Below are 25,336 nucleotides of genomic sequence, written 5' to 3'. Positions count from 1 at the left end.
TGCTGTTCAAGATAATCACTAATTGAAGTCAATGGAAGCGTCGCCAATGTAGTAATCTCCTATGGAGTAAGGCAGAACAGTTCCAACATTCAGCAGAACATGATTTAACTCATACATGGTAATACCTATCAATAGTGTCCAATATCTGCACTACTGTTCATATGGGCGCGTAATACTATCGCGAGATTGCATTTACGGAGTAAATATGTATCCGTTTACGTAGATCATACTAGCTGTATGAAAATCACATCAGAATGTGATAAAAAAATTATACACTAATTGCAACACCGAATAACCATTACATCATTTAACAAAACGAAATGTCGAAGTCAAATGATGTCTCACTAAATGATTACAAATTATTTCGAAGTTGAAGCTATGTCGTTGAAACAATCGTCTCAGACAGTGTCGCTTCTATTGTCACTTTAACGACATGAAACTATTATATATTATATTATACATACATATACACAAAGTGTATTGAAAATTGTCGTACAGCCATAAACGTGCTATCTGCGCAAAAGATCAAAATACGAAAATATGTTGCTTCACTGTACTTTTATTGAAATCATTTTCAAATGTTTTAATGGGACAGACAACAGGCTGTTATATAAGCAACATATTTTATAGTACAATAATATTTAGTGATAAACATAAAATACAATCGTTTAGGTTACATTATTTACATTAAATAAGTAATAACTGAATATATTTGTATTTTTTTAATACCAAGCGTTAAAACGACTTCCTCGCAAATAAACGTGTGACATGGACTAAAACATACTATTTATTACAATTGAAAAACATAGTTTGTAGCAGAGAGTTGAGGCAAATTTTATTCGGAGATAAAAACTAACGAATACAATTTCATTCGACGCTATCGAATGAATACGCAATCGAATATAAAATCCATATAAAAATTGATCCGAATAAAGAAATTCAATCGTACTGGAATTCATACGTAAAATAATCGATATGAACGAAAACGATAGAATATAAAGTATTGTTTTCATAGAGTTTATCGATTTATTTCTTCAATATTCCTTATTGCAATTAATTTTTCCTTCAAACGTGAAGAAAATGAAGGATGAGCCATGTTTTCGGCTGCACGACATTTTCCTGGAAAATTGTGAGCGCGGCGGCAACCGCTTTGAGGCGATCCGGAGAGTAAGCAAGCATTTTTACTCACTGACATTCAAACCCGACCGAAGGGACGAGTTGGTCGAAGCGTCTTCTGCCGGGACAAGGACCTCGTCCCTATTTCCGTCAGCTCGAGGCACTGTTTCCGCTTCCGTCTCCGGCACCTCTGCCGCGTCCCGAGACGAGAAAGAGCCCCCGTTCTCATCGAGCGTTTTTCTACCCTCCAGAGACGCATCCCAGCTAATGAACAACATAGCCAACCATTTTTTCCACTCTCTCTCACTCCCCCTCTTTCTCTCCCTCTCTCTCTCTTTCTCTCCATAAAATGAAAAGAATACACGTCGCAGCCCGAAGACCATCCTCCTTTCAGCATGTATAACATCGTGTACCTCTTTAAATTACGCTCTACACACACTCTCAGCCCCGTCCCTATATTAAAAATTTCTGACGTGGAAGCGGAGAGACCATCGGGGTCTCCTGCCGGACCGTGCACATATTTCGCTTGCACAGCGACGCGTGCTATTGCATTATGGGCTAACACGGTTGATGACGCCTGGTAACTTTGTTTTTTTGATACTTCTTGCGATGCTTGTTTCGTTCTGGATCCGTTGCGAATTCGTTCGCTTTCTCTCTCGACGGATTTTTGTCTGACACAACCCCTGGCGAAAAGCACTCGATCACCTTTTAAACAGCAATAAATTTGAAAAAAAGACTGGACCAAATGACCTTAATTTTTGTTTAATATTTACATGGCCTAGTTCACCGTGCAATCACTAAAATACTTCTTTTTAATGTTGCTATTGCTTGGAATGAGAAAAAAGATTTAAAAAAGCACTCGCTTTTCAACTTTTTCATCTGAACCTGCCAAGACAAATACTGAACCCAGATAAGAGATATTAAATTTGTGTATTCGAAGATAAACGAAATAGAGGAATGAAAAAATAATTCAAAAATAAGCAAAATGAAGAAAAGGGCTCCGCCGCCCTAACCTGCAAGACTCGCAAAAGGTCACAGTAACATTTGCATAACAGAAGCAAGGCTTTCTCAGTTTTCTTCAGGGACTTCCCAATTTCCACATTTTCCAACGCTGGAAGTTCTCCCGGCGCAAGTTCTTCCAATTCGGTACGCAACCGCACAAAGTATAATTAACATGTTCGTTTGGTCCCTTCGCAAAGGCTGCACGAAGAAAAATGTCGCCGCCTTTGGCAAGCTTTCAGAGCCTGGTGTGTTCCACCAACATTCGCCGTGGCCACGGTGTGCTCACGGTGAGAGCGTATAAAAGCCGATTATCCCGCGGCTAATGAATACACAAAGCAAGTCTTCGAACGGAAATCGTTGGAGCGCGGCGAACTTTTCGACGTTGTTGCGTTTTACGCCGTCGCGGATATTCGAATAATGCAGAAACGGTTGCATCATCGGTGCATGTGCGGTTACCGCGTCGGGTTTCGCGGGAACAGAGGGGGTTAAAAAAACGCGCGCGCGGTCGCTTCTGGCGTTAAACGGTCGCGTTTACAGCGATGTGTCATTAAGGTAGCAGAACTGACAATTTCAAGAATACGTACGAGCCACGCTTTCCATCCCTGCACGCTCGCTTCGCGGCGTATCCTTGAAGCGAGCGGCGCGCCGCACCGCAAGGCAGTCGCTGAACGCGTCGTCGCAACGGGGATGGAACGGAAATGGAAATTTCAATTATCGTTTGAGCGAGGAAGGCCGCGCGGTTCGGTTATAGCGGAGATAATTTCGCGGGAATATCGGTGGCTACGTTCCCAAAGAGCCCCGATATTCCGACAATCTCAATAACGGCCGACGCGGAGACATGTTGTTCCCATTGTTCGCGATTCTGACGATTGCGAATGAAAATGCCGCGAACGCGAAGATTCTTTTATTAGCGGCGACGACGTTCCGGCAGGTACGACCGCCCCGGGCTGCATTATTTCGCCGGCAAGGATCCTTTAGCACAAGCCGCCACGGTAATTACGATTCGTGCCGCGGTGTAATTGAGACGAACGAATTGGACGCTGCGCCGCGCCGACGTTCCCGAATCCAACGAATCCACCGGGAAAATATGAAAACGTCGATTTAAGCACTTCATTTCACGAGGGAATTGCTGCAATATCTGGATAGGAATATTTGGAATTGTATTGGAAATAATTCGTGTAATACTCCTGTTTCTGTGAAACAACGTCTCAAGATTTATTTGACGTCATGGAGGAAAGTAGATGTATTTACTGCGGTTCTTTATGCGAGATAAACATTTCCCAGGACGATTGCAATAAAGAGAAATTATATATAAATATATTGTTTCTTCGAATAATTTTGACAAATGGAAAATAGTGTAACAATATTATTAAATTCATCTCATGACTTCACAGTTTCATAGTCCTGCTACTCGTTTAATTGAAATAGTATTTTCCTAAGATGTACTGGAAATAGCTATTTGAAACATCTAACTTTTTTAAAAAAGAGATTGCAACTCTATAACTAGTACGTTGATTTTCAAAAAAATAACTGGAGTATTGGAGATCGTAATTGACTCCAAATAAAAAGTGCAAGAAAACGTGTGAATCTTATTCTAGATAATAATATAATATAATAATATAATATAATATAATAATATAATATAATATAATAATATAATATAATATAATAATATAATATAATATAATATAATATAATATAATATAATATAATATAATATAATATAATATAATAATATAATATAATATAATATAATATAATAATATAATATAATATAATAATATTCTAGATAATAGATTATTCTAGATAAACCATCCATTGTATTTTATTCTGAGCAAGCAAATGATAAAAACATAGGAGAATTTAAAAAACCTAGGAAAAGAAGCTTTAACCATAAAATAAAATAGAAATGAATAGAATGCTAGGGTCACAGCTTATACCGATCTCCGTAGAGACGGGGTTGCTGAAGATTCAAGGGTTAGAAACGTTATCGAACTTCGATTACGAAACGATCTAATACTTTGGAACAGCCTGTACCGCCACGCGTGACTAGCGTTCCCGTGGCTGTAGTACGACTATGTTACACCAATTAGAAAGTTTGAGTGTGTAACACGACCACCCTTATTTCGTATGCCGCGTAATTATCGGTTCCCCGTACTTTGGGTGCCGTTCGTTTGATCCCCGATAGCCGGGAGCGACGCGGAGTCGAAGTTGCGGTTTAATGACGATTCGGCGACCGCCTGATCGTAGTCCATTGACGCTGCGTGGACAGCTTGTTACAGGGGACAGGAAACGCGGCTGACGTGTCCTTTGGCTGCAACCCTTTTCGCTTCGTTAATTGGCCCTCCCGTTTACGTTCGCGAGCCCTTGAATTTCTTTCGGGACACTCTTTCGTATGTTTTACCAATTTTGTCAACTTTTTCCCCCTCGTCATCCTGTTCAGACGTACAAATTGAACGTTTTTGCACATGCCTGTGGGGCTCCCTGTTTCCCCTCTTGCTATTTTGCATGATTGCAACATGCGATTGAACGTGTTTGCGCACATTTTTACAGTATCGTGCGTTACCGAATTATTGCTTCAGGATCGAATGTGTTTGAACGTGTCTGTGGCACCATGTTTCTTTTTCCTCTATTTCGCATGATTGCAACGTACGATTGAACGTGCTTGCGCAAATTTTTGAAATTTCGTTCCTTCCGAATTATTGCTTTAAGATTGAATGTGTTTGAACATGTCTGTGACACCATGTTTCTCTTTCCTCTATTTCGCATGATTGCAACATGCGATTGAACGTGCTTGCGCAAATTTTTGAAATTTCGTTCCTTCCGAATTATTGCTTCAAGATTGAATGTGTTTGAACATGTCTGTGGCACCATGTTTCTCTTTCTTCTATTTCGCATGATTGCAACGTACGATTGAACGTGCTTGCGCAAATTTTTGAAATTTCGTTCCTTCCGAATTATTGCTTCAAGATTGAATGTGTTTGAACATGTCTGTGGCGCTCTATGTTTCTCTTCGCTCTATTTTGCACGATTGCTTCGCGCGATTCAATATGCTTCTGTAAATTTTTGCAATGTTGTTACATCACCGTATTATTGCTTCGAGACTGAACATGTTTGTGCAAGCCTTTGCAATTTTTACAGGTTTTCGTCGTAATGTTCGCTAACACTTTAGACACCTTATATTTTCGTGATTTTGGACATGTTTGCATGCAATTATGTCATTTCCCCAAGAAATAACCAACAATATAATTATACAGTCGCACTTTCGAGCCCGGCAAATTATGAATAATCAATTGTGATCCCTCTGTCACTGTTATTCTGGGATCGGCACAAAAGTAAAGACAGTTAAAGCAATTGGCACAGTTCTACAAAGACGGCCTTGCTAATTAACGCGTCAGCTCCTTTATTGCACAGTTGCCAGACACGAGTTACACATGACTGAAGGAGGCTGGATCATTGATTCCCCGTATTCGCTATCTCCCCATTCAGTACACCAAAACCATAGAATTTCATTTATGAATAAGTGAATAACTACGTATAACTTGTCGATTATTATCGTTATTCGTATCGTTTGAATTTCTCTCACAACTAACATTACATTCTGTGACACAAATTTTCAATTTCCCAGATATTCGCAACTCGATTAACAAGAAATTTAATTAAATTGGACAAGTTCTAGATACTGACCTAAATGCAGCATTCATTATTTCGATCAAAAGACTGTAAACGCTATCAACTCGTAGCGTATGTACAGTGAGCCACGAAATTATTCGAACGCCGTTTAAGATGGAATATTTACAGTCTGTTTTTACGGTCTGTTCGCTATTTCAAAAATCGATTTTTCCGATCGCAAACCGAGTTTCCATGGAACATTTACAGTCCAGCAAGTATCTCTCGACGAAAAACACGTTTCGAGGGTGCGAACTCTGTGTACTCACACGTACGACTGTTCCGCGTCATCGGCTTGCAGCTCGTCCTTCAAACCGCCGATGCTCCTGGCGACATTTTTTCCAGCGAAAGCTTCCGCGTTTTGGCAGTTTCCTGCAAGCAGAAAATTCAACGGATGTTCACTCTGGTCTTGGAATGTCGGAAAAGGAAGAGGAGGGAAAGAAAAAGAAACAGTAAAAGACGAGAAAGAGATAGAAAAAGAGAGAGAGAGAGGAGAACGAGGGGTTCGTCTACTGCGAAACAGAAGCGCCGGCAGTTCCCATTTCCGGGGCTCAGGTGAAACTTGCCCGCGCACCCGTAGAAAGTTCTCCGCAATTCGAGATCTTAGGAGTTCACTTTGGTTCTGGCTCGGACTTCGACCGGAAGTCAATGGAGCCCGCGCCACTTTGCGATGCCTGGAATAGTACTTGCATACGCCCCCTTCGCCACGCTGCTCGTCGCTCGCCTACCTTTTCAACTCGATATTGAACTTTTTATCGCGCCGGCCCGGCGAATGAACGGCTAAAGCGGAAAGCACCGCCGGAAACAAAGCGGCCGGCCGCAATAGTCGTTTCGACTATCGATACTCGCGTTCCGTCCGTCGTCGACGGCGTAGCCTGCTTCTGACGTCGGCTTCGCGGCACGACCACTCCGAATGTAGCGTTCAATGGGCAATGGTCATGGTCGAACCTCGTCTGAATAATTTCAGGAACGGAAGAGAGAACTGCCTTTGCAAACTGATTCGCTTCGGAATCCTCGATCGAAATTTTTCTGGGGCATTAGAGAAACCAGTTCGCTAGACACTGGCTGCACAGATTTCTGCGGAAATCGCTATTCGCTGGAGCGACGAATTAATAAGTTAATTAATAATTTATTTAATAACTCAATTAGTAATATTAAGAAATTGTTCGTAGCTCGTAAGAACGTAAATGAAGCTGTGCGTAAATAAAAACCTCGCTGGCAGATTGTTTCGCAAAGCTGAATTTTTCAGGGACGATAGCTGCTGAAAGCATCATGGAAAAAAGTCGTAATATAATTATTATTAAGAAGAAAAACTCTGTTTGTATCGTTTATAGCGATTATCGGCGAGGCAAATGTATTTTGAGTTTCTAAAAAACGATAAAACTCGATATTTTTTAAACCACGCGTTGCCTCGCTTAGATTTCGTTGTAGTTTATAAGTATTATCCTTGAATTAAACAACAAACGAGTTCTTGTTAATCATTTTTCGCATCCAAATTTGTCGAACTGATATTTTTGATTCCTGGAATTTTGATCTTTTACTTAAACGATAAATCTGACTTTTCTCAGACGAAGATCAACTACCAATAATGTTCCAGATGAAATTTTGAAAATATGCATTTTGATAGCACTCCTTATGCTGATTGAAATCATTTGTGAAATATTTTGCCAACTAACATTTTATTATCGAAAAAATTACCCGAATGTCCTTCCATAACTTAGTTTTCACGCGGTACTATCCATCGTTCGCACTACGATATGTACATATTCTTCGGAACACGCTGTATAATAATGCGGTTTTCCCAGGATTTCATTCATTTTTCGTAGGGCTTCGAAACATTTGCTTTCCGCGGTGGTTCAAGAGGAATTCGAATGAGATCCCCGATATTATATTTCCGGTTCACGTAGAATCGACGGTCGGAGCTCCACCGCATCAGTTAGAATGAGTTAGATGCAGCGACTGACCTATCCCATGTCGAACGACCTCGACGAGCCTCGAAGGCCAATGCACCGTAATTCATAATTTTATCAGACCGTTTCTCCTGTACCGCCGCTAGGCTCGTAAAGGTTGTGCGCGGCCCTATATTGAATTGAACTTGTATCCCCATTCTATTTTCGATAAACGAGATTAAACAGAACGAAAAGAAATTGAATTCGCGGGCTTGAGACGTTACTATCTGACTGCATTGTTCCACGTACTACACGTGGAATTTCTGATGCCGGCGCAAAGTCCATGAATAATTTCATTTACTGCGTTCGGAATTTTTTGCTCGCGTTCCCCCTAGCTTTGCGAATGCATTTTATTATTCGAAATTTGATGCACTTTATTATTGTACATTTTATGAATCACTGAAAGTGCTTACATTTTTTACATGATTTTCGTGAGCTCTGAGAATCTTAATTTGAAAAATTGAGTTCTAAAACACCGGTTACAGTGTACGGAAATTACATAGATATATTTAAGAAATTTGCAAGCTTATGTTTATGCGGGAGATTTTGAATGCATTTTATTATAGTAGCATCGTTGAGATTGTATCGTACTTTTTCAATCTTTTTTGTGGAATCTAGGAGAATCGAGATCCGAACTGTTGATAGTTCAATTTGGAAAACACGAGTTGCAATTATTATCGAGCAAATTGATGACCAGAACTTAATTATTTCATATCTATTCAAATAAATAAATATAATAAATATAGTAATAATAAAGTAAATTATATATATATATATATATATATATATATATATATATATAATTAATATATATATAATTATATATATATATATATAATTTATATATATTTATTATATATATATATATAATAAATATAAATAATATAGTAAATAAATGTAGCCTGAACGGCAAAAATTCGATTCTACTTCTTTGCCTCAGACATATTCGCACTTTTCTATCTGCTTCCAAACCGCGCGAAACTAATCCATAAACTGACAAACGGTTACTTCCTTTTCTACAGTATTTTGCGGATAGTGTTTCAATGGACTTGATGAAACCGTGTCGCGAAATTCTTTGAAAGAGGAGCTAAAACAACAAGGAAACGTGAAAATTACTGCGGCAGAAAAAGTGGCGGCGTTGAGTGTGTGCGGCCCTCGGATGGAGGCCACGCCATCTCATGGTTTAGGGCAACGGGCGAAGCTTCTCTGCGAAACGATATTATGTGTTATACGGTTGAAAATATCATGAACTCTTCGAGATAGCCTGGATATAATAGTTGACGGTTAATAAAAAGTGACTCAGATATATGACACAGACGCACCGGCGACGCGCAGTCGAGTAACCGTGCTGAAGTCGTTACGCTTCTTCTTTTGGTAAAATGGAGAGTAGTTTTCCGAGCGCGTTGTTTTTTCCCCGCTGAAGATTGTTCGTTTCGCCAACGAATTTCGTGAAACTCGAGAGAGTATCGTTTGTTGTTTACGCGACAGAAAAATTAGGACAATTTTGCGTAAATTTGTATTGGCTATTTGGAATTAAAATTGACATCGAAAATTCCAAGAGACAATGGAGATTTTTGATTGCATCGAAGGCTTTGTATAAAAAATTTTGTATAATTTAATATTAAGTAATATTATATAATTAATATAAATTAATTAACCCTTTCACAGATCGAAATTAACAATCGTTTATTCAATTTTTCTATTTGATGTGAATTTATACACTTACTAAAAAATGGCATATAAATTTCTTTACAAATGTTGTGAATGAACGAAATAAACATTTTTTAATTCCGTTTATCCTTCTGGTATCTCAAGTTGCAACCACACAATTTTATCATGAACGCATCAAATTCGTTGACAAATTGTAAATTTTTCGTTCATTGAAGCTGTAATAAAATTCAGACAGGCGATAAACGTATCTTCTCTTTTTCCTCAAACAAACAAAAAAGTATTGCAATAAAAAAAAATGGTAACCATTGTAACCGTGAAATTAATATTACAAAAACAATTAACAGACCTCTCCCGTTTGTCAATTCGCAACGAAAGATTCGAATCGATTCGATCGAAGACCATGGTAGAGAACGGATCGACGAACCACAAGTAATATTTTCCGTCGATTGCGCGACGCTCTTTATTGTGAAGACAGAAGCTCAGTATAAAAAGAATCTTCTCTTTCTTTGGGAAACCGTGCGCGCTCGGTGTTTCTGATTACATTAAACGCGAAACGGTACAACGGGCACATTCTGCGGGAAACGGAACGCGTCGCGCGCCTTAGCCCATCAAGAAATTCGTCCGCGACCACCGGTTTCTATGAACCTTCATTGACAAAGCGTCGTTTAAAAAGGTTCCAGGTCAACGCGCCCGACAACCGCGATCTCACATTTTTACTACCCGACCTCAATCGTCGCGTTGAGTAAATTCACCTCGGCAAAATGACGAGACGCTCACGCGTTTAATTCACATGTAATTACTTTTTCTCTTGGTCCCCTTTCTTGCGCGGGAATGAATTCCCGATCCTCGATCCGGGGCGAAACAGTGCCCGTTGTTGTACGCGGAGTGAAATCGAGTTCTTCTTAATCGGCTATGTGAAAATGAAACGAATCGACAGCGTTGATATTCTGGTTTATATCGCGAGAAAAATATCGGTTTGAATTGAATTCACGGGGAAAGGAACGAGATCCGCAAGCTTTACAAAAATATAGAATTGATTAGATGAATAATAAAATTGATATAGACGTTAGCCAAAGATACGATACAATGGAACGTTCGCATAACAGATCATTGATTTAGTTTCTTCCTGAAATTACAAAGTTAGCTATTTAGCGTTACAGTGAATCTGTGGTGTTGAGGCGAATCTTTATCGATTTCTGCAGTTCATCGTTCGTGCATCATCTAAAATTATTATGATTGCTATAGAACCTATTAATAATAGCAAAAGCACAAATTAGGTAGTATAAATATAGTAAAGGAAAAATAATAGGAAAACGCATAAAAAGAAAATGAAAGAAAAAATGCATTCTAAACGTATTTGAATAATAGAGAATCATGGTATCAATGGTTCGGATAATCGAGGTTACACTGTAGTGACTTATATGTCCGATTATTAAATAGTGGAATAACGAAGAGAGGCTTCTTAATTTGGTTAATTAGATAAGAGCTTTTCTCCAGTACTGTAATTGTAAGAAAAACGCGCTAAAAATCGACAACGATGCTAATTTCCGAGAGACGGCACGTATAGTGCCTCCTTTCATCGAGAAGAGGTAACTAGCAGTGAGAAAATTATTATCATATATTATCATTTCGAACTCTTATTTACACGTTGCAATAATTTTGTTCGATGCAATTATTTTTGAGGGATCGTTCAACTTTCTGTGGCAGTCTAATTGATCGCTGGTTGCGTCGCTATAGGTAGCGAAACTACGTGTTCATGGCTCCATTATAACAGTGCTAATCGGTGGTATGTGTGATTTAATTAATTGCTATCAAGACAAGAAATGGGTATGTCAAGCAATGAATCATTTACGGAATCGCGGCTATTAATCTTTATAGTCGTGATGCCTGCCCGGAGCGTTGAAAGCGTGGAAAGGAAACGTTGCATTCGTTGCAGCACGCGATATTTCTTTATGAAAACCTGTCACGGTTCTTTAATTTTTTTTAATGTCGTTTTAGTTGATGAAAGTCCAGAGGGTCGCCATTTACAATTCTCCTATTTTCTTGCTTTCCATATTTCGAGCATGAAAAGATTCAAATAACACGAAGCTAGAAAACATCGATCTTCGCAAACATTATGCGTAGATCGACGACGAATTTCTGCTCGTGTAAAAATTAAAAATCATCACGCAGAATCCCGTTGATTATGAAGATAAAGATAGTTTCGCAATGCTGTGGCTAATTGGCTAATATCTGCAATTAGATTAATACCGCAGCTTTCGACGCGGTTTCAATAACTCCAACGATTTGGCAAAGCAAACCTCGAGAGGGCACAAAGGATACAAAATAAGGTAGCAAACGTATTGTAAAAACTGCTGTCGGTTGAAAAGCCTCGGGCGTTCTGTCTTCCGTTTTGCCGGCTGTTTGTTAAACGATCCAATCGCGCGGTTATCCTCTTTCAAGAAGAACATCTCTCGCGAGCCGAGAATTCCTTTTTTTTGTTTTATTTCGGAGAATTCATTAATGCTCCCTCGTAAATGCAAACGACCCGATCCGTTTCAAAGCCGCTAAACATTTAAACGGTAAACCGGAATCGCGGGGATGGCGAGCGGAACGGATTGTTCGACAATTTTACGAAACACGAACGATTGCGATGCCCGTCACGCACGACAAAGCGAACGCGTATCTGGTTGCACAGCCATATTGGTTTGCCGGTTTGTAAAACTTTTTAATTGATTCGACGGAACACGCGGATTCCTGAAGCTTCGCCGACTTGTATTAAAAAGCATTTGTATCTAACGTGGCTCGATTGTAACCGCGCTTTTAAATCGCCTATCAGTGATTCCGTACAGTTTTTATCAAACACGTGTCATCTAACATCCCTTTTATGGAGGTAATCGAGGCTACGAGATATGTCGTTCCCGAGGAAAACTATTCCAACCGGAGCTTGAAATAGCATTTCATTATTTTCCTATGGCGGACGAGTTCGAATCACGTATTCCATGCTGCTTTGCGAAAGCAATGTAATAATACCGATTTCATTTTGTTGATTCGGTGTAACTGATTTCAAATGTAATTATTACGCTAACGACGAGTAATCTTACACGTATTACGGAGAATAAATATTGTCAAAACATTTTACATTTGTACAATAAATTGAAGAAAATCAAATTTAAAAGAAATCAAATTAAAAAGAGAATCAAATTTTAAAAATCAAATTTAAAAAATCAAATTTAAAAAAAGTCAAATTTTTAAAAAACGTGTCGAAAGTGTTGCTTATTAATTGCGGCTCGATGAATGAGGAGCGAGCTAGCTCATGATAAAGAAAGACCGGAGTGGATTTCGCGCAATTCAGAAGCAGTCGAACACCGGTAAATTACAACTCGTTCCCCGGCAACCCTTTAGAGCGCGGTAAGACGTAATATCTCCGCAGAAGTGGCGAGGGAACCCGAGATATTTTTCAGCTCTGCCGTTGCCGTCGTTTCCTCCTTCTCTCATTTGCTCTTAAAGTTGTAGATTAACTTCCAGGGCCGCGAACTACGCAAAGAAACGTATAGTTCCATACTTTACTTAGGAGCGAGTTCAGGGGTGCTTAAAGCTCCTGGAAATACCGAGGTAAGGCTTTCCGTTCCTCTATCACATGCGCCCTCCTTTTACTTCTTTTCGCCGGCTTACCTGACCGGGTAATTAAGACATTGTGCCGCGGCCAGACTTATGCGAACGTGTGAATAACGAAAGTTATTCTCCGTCTCCCGGCACGGAAACACTCCGTCCCGGTGAAAATGTACGAAGTCTATTTGCAAAGTGCCGGGCCATCTAAAATTAAAAATAAAAGTAACGCGCTCGTTACAATGGCTCCTTTGTGCCCTGTTCGTGAATATTTTTAGGAAACTCCGACAATTTATCACGAAGTTCTTTCCACTTCTCGAAGCGATTTACAACGGCCCGTTTCGTAATTGAATCTCGCTTGCTTTCATCTAATCATTACTTTTGTCTTCACTAGAAACGTTGACAACCAGACTGCGAATTTTTCTAGGAATTTAGGACAAAATTATAGCAAAAAGATTGAAAGAATTTTACGCTGTATTATTTTTAATCTATCAAAACTATCTAACAACGAATGCACTTGCTATTTAGTTTCTATTTGACGCAGACGATTTTTATTTTGCATAAAAATCCGCGGTCTGTTAATCGTAATATTTATGTCGAATTTAATATAAAAAAAATTGGAAATCTAAGCACCAAACGATTTGAATTATTATTTGTTTAATTTTTATTTAATTTTAGTTGTTTATTTATCTAGACCCATAATGTTGCATTCATATCATGGTAAAATTGTGACTAGACTGCGAATCTTCGAGTAAATTTGTTGCACAAAGAAAGTTGCTAGTCGAACCACTTTTAATCATTTTGCTGTTTCGAGTGCAAAAAATCTGCAGTCTATTCTACGATCAATTTTTATGATCAATATTCTACGATCTAAACCAACCGATGCTTCGACAATCCGTAGATCTATCTTCAAACAATATTTAAACTTTAAGTTTCTGTCGAAGTTATGTCACGAATCGTCCCGAATTTGTGCTTCATTTTTGCGGCATTTGATTTTCTCCCGTGGAGCGAACACACATCCGCGAGATTCCTTTGTATGTAAAGTTCTGTGGCCACAACCCTTTCGGGAACCATGATTTTTTGATAGTAAAATCTCTCCGGGTCGAAGGTGTACAATTGTTTTTACGTGTTGAACGTGATACGATTGAAACACACTTTTTAGTGGGGTTACCGCGGCTCCGTTTGCGTTTTCCGCAACAAATAAAACGAAACTGTAGCAACGTTACAGGGACGGCTGCATGCTCAGCAAGTCAAACGAGATTTCGCGTTTCAGGAAAAAAGAATAACAGAAACGCTGCGCAGGAAGCGGCAACAACTTTCCGGATGACCTACTAGCTTGTAGCCACCAACAATTTACGATAATACGATCTTCAGAGAAGCCTGATCGACGGAACTGAACGACGAAACGCGGGAAAAAATTTACCAAAACTAATCATCGTTGCTATAAATTACTCGATCAAATTTGATTGAGAATTGTACGAGTTAGAAGTGAAAAACTATTGTCGTTGTAAAATAACACACAACAGAGTATCTCTTATCTGAACGTTTCTTTTTGCAACATCCTGATAAAATAACATTATATTATCTAAAAACTTCATTCAAGTTCTCTACTAGGTGATGATGTATCTAAATAATATACAATGACTGGATGATAGAACGCTTGGATACCAGAATATTGTAAAAATAAATGTTCGTATAAATAAATCCTATATTATATTTCGTAATCAACGTTTTTACAGAAACTAACGAATCAATGATATCGGAAAAAACGTACTCACATACTACAGAATTTATATAAAATAAGTAAAAAGCGAATTAATTTCGTTCTTCGATATTGAATGTGTTTTTTTATAAGTTTGCAAATGCTCTTTACTGTAAACATTTTGTGTTACATTAGCGACATTCATTAGCGTATTTATACTTCATACTACAAGTTTGTTGTTTTAGCCTGGCGTTTCAGAACTCACAGATGTATATACATACAACAATCTCTCGTAGTGTAATTTGCTAAGTTTATTAAACAGCATTACGAAACTAATGGAGTCAGCGTCAGAACGAAGTTCGATCGTCGGTCTCATTTAAATTCGAACTACTAGAAGCAAGCCTACATTGGCGTCTCTTCACGCGAACATAAAATTTTGTAGGAAAGCATTTTTCAAACGCGAATAAAAACATGTTCCAATTGTAGCTGGACTGCGAATCTTCATGCAAGATAAAAAACATCAGAATTGTAAATGAATATTGCAGAAACAAATTTCTTTTTTTATCAACTTTAATAAGTTGCAAATAATATAATAGCACGTTTAAATTTGTGCAAAGTTTCGGCAATTCTATATTCGATATATTAATTTTTAACACGAATATCATAAAATCAAATTAAAACGAACCGACGCTTCGACAATCCGGCAATTTATTTTCAAACAATATTGAAACTTTAAGCTTCCGTCAAAGTTATGTCACGAATCGTCCCGAATTTTTCCACTAATGTAAAATCCTATCTCTCGTCCGTATTAATTCTATCCTCGGCGAGAAACTTGAAAAATTTCATTACCGTGGAACTCTTTAAGCTTTTTTCGCAGAGGAGAAACGAGGGTATGGAGGAACGAACTCTCTCGTCCGGCAAGGAAACTTATCAGTAGCAGGACGATAGATTCAAGATCTCTGTCAATAAAAATCCCTCGGTCCACGAGTCCTCCGCAGATCCCGAGGTATTTCCCGATTTTTCATTCATCGCGTGGAACGCGGACGAAAGATTGCGATGGCGGAGTTGGTTTCGCGGAATTGTCTCGATTTACAGACGCTGCATCATCCCTCCGAATTATTCGGATGGAACAGAACTCCGAACGCACTGCATTTAACTATTTGTAATGCCAAAATAAAAATCGCCAGAATATTCGGACACCGTTCGAAAAGATAGAATTTTTAAAAATTGAACCCAATGACCTGCATTTTTTTAAGAGATTAGACGAACTACATACTGTCTGAATGACAAAACAAAATAAAAACTTTAAGAAGATAGCTTTGTTCTCCGAGCCTATAACGAAAATTTAAAAACTGTATGCTGAAAATTCTAGTTCATTTTTTTTCAAACAACCGAATATTTCAGCAACTGTATGTACAAAATCAAGGAAAACAAAAATATATTTCTGTAGTTTGAGGTATTTTCAAGGTGAACAATTTTCTTTTTAAAGTTCCATTCAAAAATTCGAAGCATTACGCGGCAATTAAAAAATCCCAAAATATTAAAAATTGAACGAAGAAACTGAATTTGCACTTAAAAATTGTTGAGACTTGAAATTGAGTTTTGAAATTGTCGTCGTTTCTAACGAATAAGCGGAACTTTCTGTAAAATCTTGTTCAACAATTGTACAAAACAAGAGTTGAATAAAAATGTATTTCTTCGTTTAATAGCTTTAATCGATCGAAAATAATATAACAAAATTATGTATAAATAAATTCTAATGTTTTTACCATTCCCTGTTTCACTTAACAATTTTTGCAATAAATGCATAAAATCCGCGGTATACTAAAAAGAGACGTAGTACAAGGACCTACGCTTTGAACATTAAAATTACAGTTTCCCTAAAATTCCGCAAAATCGTGTTATATTCATCGCGTACCACGAGCTGCGCCCTTAAACAAAATATCAAAGTTCTCATTAAATAATCTGCCGCGGTTCTTTTTTAATTCGCGAAAGTGGTCTCCGCTTTTAGACCGGGATACCTCTCTAAAGTCTGAAGTAAGTTCCAAGCACACAACGGCTCGAAAGCCGAGATTTTCCGCATCCGTGACATTGATCGTAGTTTACTGGATCTAAGAAGTTCGCAGCCTTATCCAAACATGTAATTAAGACCGAATTGGGGGGGAGAGGGTGCTATGCGCCGCTGAATAACGGCACGCTGACGAAATCGATTCTACCGACGCATTCATACGCAGCTGCGATACCGTTCCAGATTTTCTGCAATGTTTGTCGTGGTGCTCGCAACAGTCGCTGGGTCGGATCCGGTGGAAAACTTTCCAGCGAATTGCCCCGAGTTCGAAAACAATCGTAGAACGATTTCCAGGCTACAGCGTGATAATCTCCTTAATAATCCTGAAAATCTCCCACGATAATCCCTCCAATAATCCAATATATTATTGTCCAAAGGAATCATTTCTGACGTACAACCGGAATAATCGTTTAATACCGTTATGAATCACGTAGAATTTAGAAAATTTAGGATTATAGGATTCAAATTACACACTTATTACTGGAATTATAATTAGTTGTGGGAGTAATATAATAATTTCATTTTACACACCGTTCAACATTCAGTTAATACTTCTATTAATTAGGGAAGGCGTAGAATACGTTATCTTTTTATGAGACGTCTGCGCTGACTAACATGATTCGACTCTATGATCAAGTTGTGTCAGCGTGCTGTTAAAAAAAGCTATAGTTAACGCGCATCTATTTGATTACAAAGAATAGCCTGTATAAATGGACAAATACTTTCATGAAATATTGCTGTGATTTCTGAGAATGAACTGAAATTTTCACACATGTAGAGATCTTTCATTAAGATTTATAAAAAATCTAACGCTTCTCGAAGGAATATGTACCTTGAAAAATATATTGTAAAAATTGATAACCGAAACTATAAATTATAGATTAGGTGAACGATTTCTGTTTAAATTATAATAATTATCATCGTCTTTCAACACAAACAGGAAAGAATGTCAGGCTCTTTTCGCAGTTATTTAAAAGAAGAAAATTGATGAATTTAATGATAATGTAATAAAACAATGAAACGATCGGAGAAGACAAAATCGCGATTAAATCGTATCAGTTGGAAAATAAAAGAACTTATAAGTTCCTTTTCTTTGCTGTAAAGCCGAAAATAAAGAATTATTATTATGTAAACAGACCAACGAACGAAAACAGAATCGTTACTACAAAGATGCTATTATCGTTCCCATTTGAGACAACTTGGAATAGCAAAGCAAAAATAAAAAAAAAAATCGCTCGTTTCGAATTTTATCCAATTAGATCAGCGATCCAGGCTGTGCCACGGTTCGCAGAATTCCCGTGGGGCACGGAAGACCGTGTAAACCTGCAGGACGCATAATTAGGCTGTCGCTGTAAGGTCGGCGAGAGACGCGAATTACGAGATCGGCTGAACGCTTCGGCGGTGAAACATCGCGTCCGCATTTTCGCGACCCTTTCGGGCCGCGGTAATAGTCGCGTGGAAAAATGTAATGCTTCACCTGTAATCGGCAACTATTTTTGCCGCGAGCAACTTTTCCTGCCGGAAACGGATACAGTACAGTGGGCGGCGGGGAACGAAGCCGAGTGGAATTCATATCTCCCGGCCGATGAAAGTTTCCCAGTTCCTCGTTATTCTCGCATCGCGATTCAACGCAGATCGATGGGGTCTTTTAAAGTCGAGAAATCGTTTTCAAATGTCCCTCTATAAAACCAACATCAATCACCGCCGTATATACATATATTGACGAAGTAAATAGAAGATATTGTTTTCGAATAAATGGAATGAATCGCGTTTTATTGGACGCTCGGAATTTTATTCGAGAAGTACTGATCGACGTCTCGCGAAGTGCTGGATGTACAGGAGAATTTTAGTAATAATCTAGTTCAGTCGATGCTATGATTGGAAAATTTCAATATCGTATAGATTACATTGGAGGAAAATCATCCAAACGCTGAAGACAGTAGTCACTTTTTCTCGGGAAAATTCAACAATTTTTTTCTTTTAAATAACTGCGAAAAGAGTCTGATATTCTTTCCTCTTTTTGTTATAAGACAATGATAATTCAATTGTTATAATTTAAACAGAAATCGTTGACCTAATCTATAATTTGTAGTTCCAGTTGCCAATTTATACAATATATTTTTCAAGGTACACATTCCTTCGAGACGCGTTAGATTTTCTATAAATTTTAATGAGACGTATGAAAATTTCAGTTCATTGTCAGAAATCACAGCAATATTTCATGCAAGTATTTGTCCATTCATACAGGCTCTTCTTTGTAATCAAATAGATGCGCGTTAACTATAGTTTTATTTAACAGCACGCTGAGACAACTTGGTCGTAAATACCATTATATATTACGCAAATAATATGGCCGATATAAATTTCATTTTAGCGTCGAAATCACGACGAAGCTGGCGCCGATGTATGTCAATTAATCGAATTGTAAAGCGGAAACAACCACATTCCCCGTTGCACTTGTACATTTAAAAACACTGCTGACCGAATGCCACGTAAATAGCATGCGTTCGATACTCCGGCTTCTCAGTATCGTTCCATCTATATATAGTTACTCTACGAAACACGCCAAAGATCCTCGGATCGAGATGCGGCTTCTGACTTTCTTATAAGCATGTTGACAGGACAGCATCGGCGGAATAGCCGGGAATTTTAAAAATAGCCGAACAATCCGACCTGTGACCTGCTGGATTATTGAATTACCGGCGACGTTATCGCTAATGAAACTTCAATTAACGGTGCAATTTCGTCGGCCAGCAATCGATTTCATTCGAGCAGATTTATGAAAACGATTAGCCTCGGGAATAAACGATTGCCCGATACGTTGTTTTCGCAGTTTCTTTTCAACTTCGAAGCGCGCGCCGTTTCTTTGGGGGATTACTTCGCCATTTGCCGAGATAAAAATTTCCTAATCTAATTTTGAAAGTTCTTGCAAAATCATCGCGGCCCGAGGAAACTGCAGTGGCGAGTTCAATTTCAAACTGTCTCAATTTGTTCGAGGTGATAAATGCCGCTTCACCGCAACCGTGATCCGACCGACCGACAGCGGGTTTTTAATTCAAGAATTTCTTGCGCGCGGAGAAGTTCCTCCGCCGTTCCGCGTCTTTCTCGTTCCCGTATCATTTCGTCATATTTTCTCCTGTTCCGCGGGAAGAAATTCGAATCGGAGAGATTTTATAACACGGGTTTGCCACCCGCAGGAGGAATTCTGAAACAAAGGACAGCTTCGAACGCGTCCGTCCTTTAAAATACGCTTATCTTCGCGCACGTTCGCAATTATTATTATTATCCTTCGAGGAAAGCTCGTGCGCGAATTCTAAAGACTAGATTACGGAAGCACATTCGCCTTGGATTCGAAGGCGATTTACGATGTTAAAAGTAGTTCGCAGTTACGAACAGGAAATGATAAAATTACCACCTTAATCGAACAAACGTTCACCGGATATACCATCGAATTTGTACAAAATTAATTTTGCTAATGCATCGAGCGTTTTATTTAATTTTCTGTATTTTTGTCTTTTTATTTTGTTCAGTCGTTCCGTGGTCGATACAAACGCCGTTATCTACGATTATGAAGAAATTTTATCTCTGAAGAAAAAACTGTATTTACGAAAGAATCGACTGCATCGGTTTATCGACCGAAAGGTCCTATCATTTTCAAAGGAAAGTATAGACGCACGAAAGATAAAGATATTGTTATTGCTTTAGATGGTTCTGGCGATGAAATCGATACCCAACGCATGAAAATTCTACCTTCTCCAGCAAAACCAATCGGAGCACAGTAAATTCGGTGTAATCAGCAAATTGTTTCGCCCCAGCTCCCATTCTTTACCAAGAGATCCGATCTAAGCTGCCGTTGGTTTCGCTACCATAATATTTGTCTCGCCACCTGTTCGTTCGCTCGAACAACAGTAAGATATCCGATCCGCACAAGGCAAGAATTCCTTTTCGACAGCGGCGAAACGGCTGCGCCGGCAAAGGCTGGACCATGGATAGCGTTAAAGAAGAATACTTTAATACAGAGTTTCGGCCAGACAAAAGGGCGGACGGATGGGGCGATCAGCCCGGCCGTGAATTGTTTCTGCCATTGGTTGCACCTGCCGTCGCGGGACGACGCGGCGATACATTTATCTTTTCCATGTAAGAACGCCGACGACGGACAAGGTAATGGAATTTTTTCATCAGCCAGGATTACCAGTGACACGCCGCTCCAAAATCCCCTTCTTGTCCCTTATTAAGCCTTCCGTCTGCGACGCGATGGCCAGATGCTACGATTTTCCAGCGGTGTTGCAACTGCAACGCCGCCGCCGCGCCGCCGAGAAAAGAAATTTCATTTCGTGCTAAGAGAACAAAAAAATCGGATCTCTCATTCGCGAAAGAGCCGATGCAATCGAATAGCCGGCGGGGCTTCGCCGATGTATCCGGAACGCACGCCGAGAGTCAACACTCGATCGGCGGAAACCGTAGATGGAAAAATTTGCTGCCATTTGATTCGCCGGTGCCGCCGTGTTTCGGGTTCTCGTGTCAGCTTCCGGAACGAAAAAACGCGGCTTCGTGTTCGTGCAACATTCTTTTGTTGTTTCTTTGTTGTGTCGCGAATCGTGGGTTATGTTGCTCGGAACAGCGTTAATTTAATTACGGTTGTAATTCGATCACGTAATTTCATTGCATTGCATTTCAATTACGTTCTAATTCAATTACAGTGGGGTTGAATTATAATGTAATTGAAATACAGTATAATTGAAATAAAATATAATTGAGATACTGTTCTTCTCTCTCTCTCAAATGCAATATAATTGAAATACAATGTAATTGAAATACAGTATAATTGAAATAAAATATAATTGAAATACGATATAATTGAAATCAAATATAATTGAAATACGATATAATTGAAATCAAACATAATTGAAATACGATATAATTGAAATCAAATATAATTGAAATACCATATAATTGAAATCAAATATAATTGAAATACCATATAATTGAAATCAAATATAATTGAAATACCATATAATTGAAATCAAATATAATTGAAATACGATATAATTGAAATTAAATATAATTGATACCCTGTCTGCGAGTTTATACAATGAAAAATCTCGCGTTTACAGGTTCACTGTTACTTCTATTGTTTTCAAGCTACTACAGTTTTAGACCATCGCGAGACGTAGCGAGCATAAAAATGGATTCGTTATTGTTCAACACGTTCCGCGCATTTTACGCGAAGGGCTCGCAACAGGAAATTTTAGTTAATGCTAATTCATAAATCGCCGCGCGGGCATAACGACGAAACTAATTACGCGCGGTATAGAAAGACGACGTCGCGCCGTGACAAACAGGAGCGTTAGCATTTCGCTGTATTTCCTCGATTTACAGTGTGCCGCGAAAATTAACAGAGTTCGCGTCAAGTCGCGCGCAGTTTGAGGTGTCGGACCAAAACTCGCTCGACGCAGGTTTCAAACAAAGTTCACCATTGTAAACGCATGGCAGAATCAGACCCGAACAATCGATTTTCCTCTTACGCTTATAGAGACAATCATTGATTTCGAATGGACTGCGACGATTTTATGTATTCGCGGCAGAAACGAACGGATGAGAATAAAATCAAATGATCCTTCTTAATGCTATCATATTAAAGGATAACGTTACTGGTCGTGATCTCGACGATAACGTGGACGACGTCTGGATTCGCGAAAATTCGGATTTCCCACGTTACGAGTAATCACGATCGTAAACATTTTTCCGCGAGAAATTTCGATCGTTCTCGAAATTGTAATTAAGTCGAAAGGAACTCGATAAAACTGAAAAACAACGGATCGATGCGAGTGACTAAATAATCCTTTGTGTAACGCGAAATTACAGTTCATTGGTATTGATTACCCGGTTGAAGCGAAAACACATCAACACGCGTCATTAACGCACGAGCCCGCCGTAATGTAATCAATATCCAGCGACGCAGTAATAGAGAGTGAATTAAAAGGCTTACAGGCACTCTTGCTGCGCCCGTTCAATGGAATACGTCCAGTGAATTGCAATTCATCGGAAAAATGCAATTAACGTGGCTTCATATTAAATGCGACCGTGAGTGGTACTTCCGGCTGAGAGTATTTGATTAAGATGGTGAATGTGGTTGTTAACGGGTCCATAGACACCCCTATTAAACCGTGGATAATAGCATTCGACGTGCGAAGAAAATATTAATAAAACAATACCTGTCGTTGCCTGTTTAAACATTGCCCTTTTAAAAGTTGTCCTTTAATACGAAATCTCGATATCAACCCCAGAACAACCTCCTTTTATTTTTCGGCTCGCATCGTGGGGTTGCGAACGATTCAAAATAAAATCATAATAATCAAAATATTATTTATTATTTTTAAAATATGAAATATAAAGTACGGCATGAATTAGAAGAATAAGGAAAACCTCAATGTTTTAGTATTTATTTACACGCTCGCAGACAATTTAAAAATACTACGGGATCGTCGGCAATATTTCGTTAATATTTCATTTACGTATAAAGATCGTCGTATATTGATTGAAAATATTTCCTGCGTAATAATCGGAAGAGATGCTGTTCGGGGCGACCAAATATTTTGTTCGAGCGGTAATTTCGGAATTGGACGAAACTCGCAGCGATTAATCATTCCGTGCGAGATGCTTCTTATATTTAAAGGACCGATAAAAATGCGGCCGAAGATGAATCGCTTCAACTGGCTAGGAATGTCAAATTTACATTGCTAATTCAGTAAGGTTCCAACCTTTACCGGCTCTGCCAGTGAAGGTTAGTGGGCGATCTACAATGGGGGCCAGACCGGTGAAGAAAAGGCACTTCCTCCATCAATTCAGAGTCCCTGTTCTCAAACACCGTTATTTACTTGGAAATACGGTTCCAAGAGAAGCCTTTGATTTATCCGAACTGGCAGCTCGTACCGCAGACATTTTTCCCAAATGGAAGGAATTGGCAAGTTTTAAACATCCTCCGATAAAATTCCTCAATTTCTCGCCGTTTTCTTGCTGATTGGTTTCTATAGCGCCGATGCAATGGCACAGGTGTCGGCAACCTTTTCCGATTGCGGGTCGAAATCAACCAAAATATGACTGTTAAGACAGTAAGTGCAGGAGAAGTATTAATAACTTTTTAACAAATATGACAAAAATGAGTAAATGAAAAAGTTCGCGCTTACGAATTAATTAGCGACGAACGTTGCGACGCCTGTCGAACTCAACGAACACTTGTGATATCGAAAACTAATACTTCATATTTATTAATCAAAAGCATTCTTCCACGTTCTTAATAAAAAAAAAACATTGGTGACGTGCTGCACGAAGGTACTTGGTTCTCTCCGTATGCAACAACACGTCGCCAAACAATTTTATCGATTTCAATATTTTGTTATTATAAATATTCCATACCTCTCTCGCGTGCGTTGAGTGTTGTATTGATGCTAAAAGACATACGAGAATTTTTATCAAAATATCGTGATCGTTTCAACAGAGGCATTTTATGTATGCCGCAAAGTTCCCCCTGAATGTAATTTCGTCGCTTTTAACCATATTGGTTAAATGTTCGATACTGCACTTTAGTAAAGGTACGCGAAAATGCTCGAATATCTACGAAACTCGAATGATTTTTTCAAAATTCAACAAAGTTTTTTGTATCTTTCTGGCATGTTACAGGAATCGGTCTACTAAGCGAAGTCTGCAAATCTTTCTACATTGCACTTAACTGAAAAATCTGGCGTTTCTTAACTTTAATTATCCGAGCCTAGAACGAAGATTTAAACGATACTATTCATTTTATTCGTTATTACAATTAATTTTTGAAGGAATTTTTTAAACATTGTCTAGTAGACATTTAAACATTGTCTACCGTCTAAAAAAAAATTCAAGTCATTTGCTTCAACTTGGAAAAAGGTTATTCCGTTGTAAAACGATGTTTTCCGATGACAAACGCGAATAGAAAAAAATTGGAAACAATATAAAAGATAATCTGAAATTCTTTTCGGGGAAAAAGAATTTTTTTCTTCTCCTAAGATGGATAAAGAATGGAGAGGGAAATGCTTGTTTCTTGCGGTTTGTGAAATTTTGGCTAGAGATCGGCGATCTGACAGCGATCGGCTTTTAAGAAATCTCTCCTACGTTCCGACGAAGTGGAATAACTACAATGCAGTTCGTCTACTTCCTTCCCGAGCTGCGATCCGACAGAAATCGCGTTTCACCTGAACGCTTCCGTCAAACTCGCAGACTCCTACAAAAGGATCGTGGCGCGATTTACTGGATCGTAAGAGGAATCGAACGGTTTCCTGATACGCGCCACCAAAAAGCCGAGAAATACCCGAGACAAGAGCGCGAGGAAGCAGCGCGAGGAAGCAGCGCGAGGAGAAAGCGAAGAAACTTTGCCACGGGTCAACAGGGTAAAAATATGGGTTCCCGATGATCGAGTCAGTTCCTATCTACCATCGAATTCTTTTAACACCCAGTCGGAGAAGCCACGAACGCGCGTAAACTGGAATCCAATCTGCGATGTTTGTTTCAGTGAAAGAACCGGAAAGCTTCGACGACGACGGC

The 25,336-nt window shown here is 38.9% G+C and overlaps 1 protein-coding gene across 3 annotated transcripts in view; it reads right to left on the bottom strand.

Annotated features, from left to right (window-relative positions):
• The window catches only part of LOC117229465 (uncharacterized), a 100,581-nt gene that overhangs the window by 64,424 nt on the left and 10,821 nt on the right, over positions 1-25,336 (bottom strand). For all 3 annotated transcript variants that reach the window (XM_033485949.2, XM_033485951.2, XM_033485950.2), the window contains exons 2-3: positions 6,057-6,159; positions 1,190-1,380 (exon numbers count right to left, since the gene is read on the bottom strand). In XM_033485949.2, coding sequence (XP_033341840.2) covers positions 1,190-1,380; positions 6,057-6,159 — 294 coding nt within the window. The remainder of the gene's footprint in view (positions 1-1,189; positions 1,381-6,056; positions 6,160-25,336) is intronic.

Source organism: Megalopta genalis, chromosome 3 (genome assembly GCF_051020955.1).
Source record: "Megalopta genalis isolate 19385.01 chromosome 3, iyMegGena1_principal, whole genome shotgun sequence".
In the NCBI taxonomy this organism is placed as follows: domain Eukaryota; kingdom Metazoa; phylum Arthropoda; class Insecta; order Hymenoptera; family Halictidae; genus Megalopta; species Megalopta genalis.
This window is presented reverse-complemented; position numbering and strand designations above follow the sequence as displayed.